Source organism: Sinocyclocheilus grahami, unplaced genomic scaffold, assembly GCF_001515645.1.
Source record: "Sinocyclocheilus grahami isolate Dianchi unplaced genomic scaffold, SAMN03320097.WGS_v1.1 scaffold1072.1, whole genome shotgun sequence".
NCBI classification, from domain to species: domain Eukaryota; kingdom Metazoa; phylum Chordata; class Actinopteri; order Cypriniformes; family Cyprinidae; genus Sinocyclocheilus; species Sinocyclocheilus grahami.
In genome coordinates, this window is record NW_015506251.1 from 4,555 (window position 1) to 6,572 (window position 2,018).

The window sequence follows — 2,018 nt, forward strand, 5'->3', positions numbered from 1 at the left end:
TGCTGTGTCATGATTTGGTTCAGTTCAGTTTATTAAGTCTGTAAAAGTCATCAATTTTAAACAACTTCAATTTCAGCTCTACAGAAGTCATTATTCAGATCAATTCAGGCTTTGAAACCCAACAAAAAACTCCATCAGGTGACAGAAAAACCTCTTAAAGGGGCTTCAAAAGCCTTCGTTCACTCTTCCACAAATGAAGGCCTAATGAATTCTTAAATCAGAGTCTTCACTTCATAAAGTCATGGCATTAAATGCTGCATGCATCATTAAAAAACAATATATGTGTCCCTGCAGCACAAAAGCAGTGTTGAGTCGCTGGGGGATATTTGTAGCAATAGCCAACAATACATTGTATGGGTCACAATTATACATTTCTCTTTTATGCCAAAAATCATTAGGATATTAAGTAAAGATCATGTTCCATGAAGATATTTTGTAAATCTCCTACTGTAAATATATCAAAACTTAATGTTTGATTAGTAATATGCATTGCTAAGAACTTCATTTGAACAACTTTAAAGATGATTTTCTCAATATTTAGATTTTTTTGCTCCCTCAGATTCCAGATTTTCAAATATTGTCCTCTCCTAACAAACCATACATCAATGGAAAGCTTATTTATTCAGATTCCAGATGATGCATACATCTCAATTTTGAGAAATTGACCCTTATGACTGGTTTTGTGCTCCAGGGTCACATATTCTTGCTTTCCAATAAAAATATATAAAAATCAATCACAAATCAAGGTACATCTAGCTTAAACTCAATTCTGCTCATTTTTCTGAGAAACTGAACATAATTGAGTGTATGCTTAAAACAAGAACTGATGAAATGAAAACTTGTTTCCCTTTGAATTAAGTTTATTTTTAGTCCTTTGGCAGATATTTGCTCTTGTTTTAATCATAAACTCACTTCATTTTGATCAGTTTCTCAGAAAACAAGACTTCATGTCTTCTGTCGTTCTGCTTCTCCAGTAAAAGTATTTTGATTTAAGAATCTTTTGCACTGCAAACACTGAAAAAGAGCATCACTTATTTTGCAGGTGTTCGTGGAGACGCTGGACAAGTGCTTCGAGAACGTGTGTGAGCTGGACCTGATCTTTCACGTGGATAAGGTGATGCACGCTTCACAATCGAGTGCTAGCGCGAGCCGCGGGGCGCTGACTCGTCTGTTCTGTGTGTCCGCAGGTGCACAACATCCTAGCGGAGATGGTGATGGGCGGCATGGTGCTGGAGACCAACATGAGCGAGATCATCACGCAGGTGGAGGCGCAGGGCAAGATGGAGAAGTCTGAGGTGAGAGCGGCTCCGCTGCTGCATGCGTGTGCGTGTGGAACGCATGTCCCAGAATGCCGTTCTGTGGTGTCTGCTGCTGCTGCTCTTCTGTGATCGATCTGAAGAACAGATCTTCTGCCCTCGACGGGAAACACAGGCAAATGCGTTGCATCGTGAGCGTTTGAACGAGGCTCCCTTTGATCATTTCCATCCCACACACGCAAAACCATACCGAACATCACCAAACGCTGAGACCTTGATTTCTACAGCGCTTTATACAGTACAGCTTCACAGAGATAAACAGGAAGAATGATGGAAACTTATTAAACAAATCCAAATTCAGCTGATTTAAGCTCTACAGGAGACATTATTCAGATCAATTCAGATTCAGTTTGGTTTGATAACGAACAAGTTCAGTTCATTCAACTCTAGTCGGTTCAATATTGATTCAATTCAGTTTAATATAAGTGTCAATGTTGCAGAATTCGTCAATTGTGAAACAAGTTAAAATTCAGCTGTAAAGCAGCTCTACAGGAGACAGAGTCATTATTCAGATAAGTTCAGTTCTAGTTTTGTTCTCATCTGATAGTGTCAGCGCAGTTAAATCAATATTAAGTGTCTTTTAAACTCAGACTAGTCAAGGCAAAGGTAAAATTATGTTCTGTGTCAGTATCAGCGCTCTAATGATGCACTCACTCACTCACTCACTCACTCACTCACTCACTCACTCACTCTCACACACAC

At 39.1% G+C, this 2,018-nt stretch overlaps 1 protein-coding gene across 3 annotated transcripts in view; it reads left to right on the forward strand.

The window, feature by feature from the left end:
• Positions 1-2,018, forward strand: part of LOC107566394 (AP-3 complex subunit sigma-1) — a 34,389-nt gene that overhangs the window by 4,239 nt on the left and 28,132 nt on the right. For all 3 annotated transcript variants that reach the window (XR_001606503.1, XM_016251839.1, XM_016251840.1), the window contains exons 4-5: positions 1,043-1,114; positions 1,188-1,295. Coding sequence is in view for 2 of the 3 variants with exons in the window: in XM_016251839.1 (XP_016107325.1) it covers positions 1,043-1,114; positions 1,188-1,295 (180 nt within the window). In the remaining variant the exon portion in view is untranslated. The remainder of the gene's footprint in view (positions 1-1,042; positions 1,115-1,187; positions 1,296-2,018) is intronic.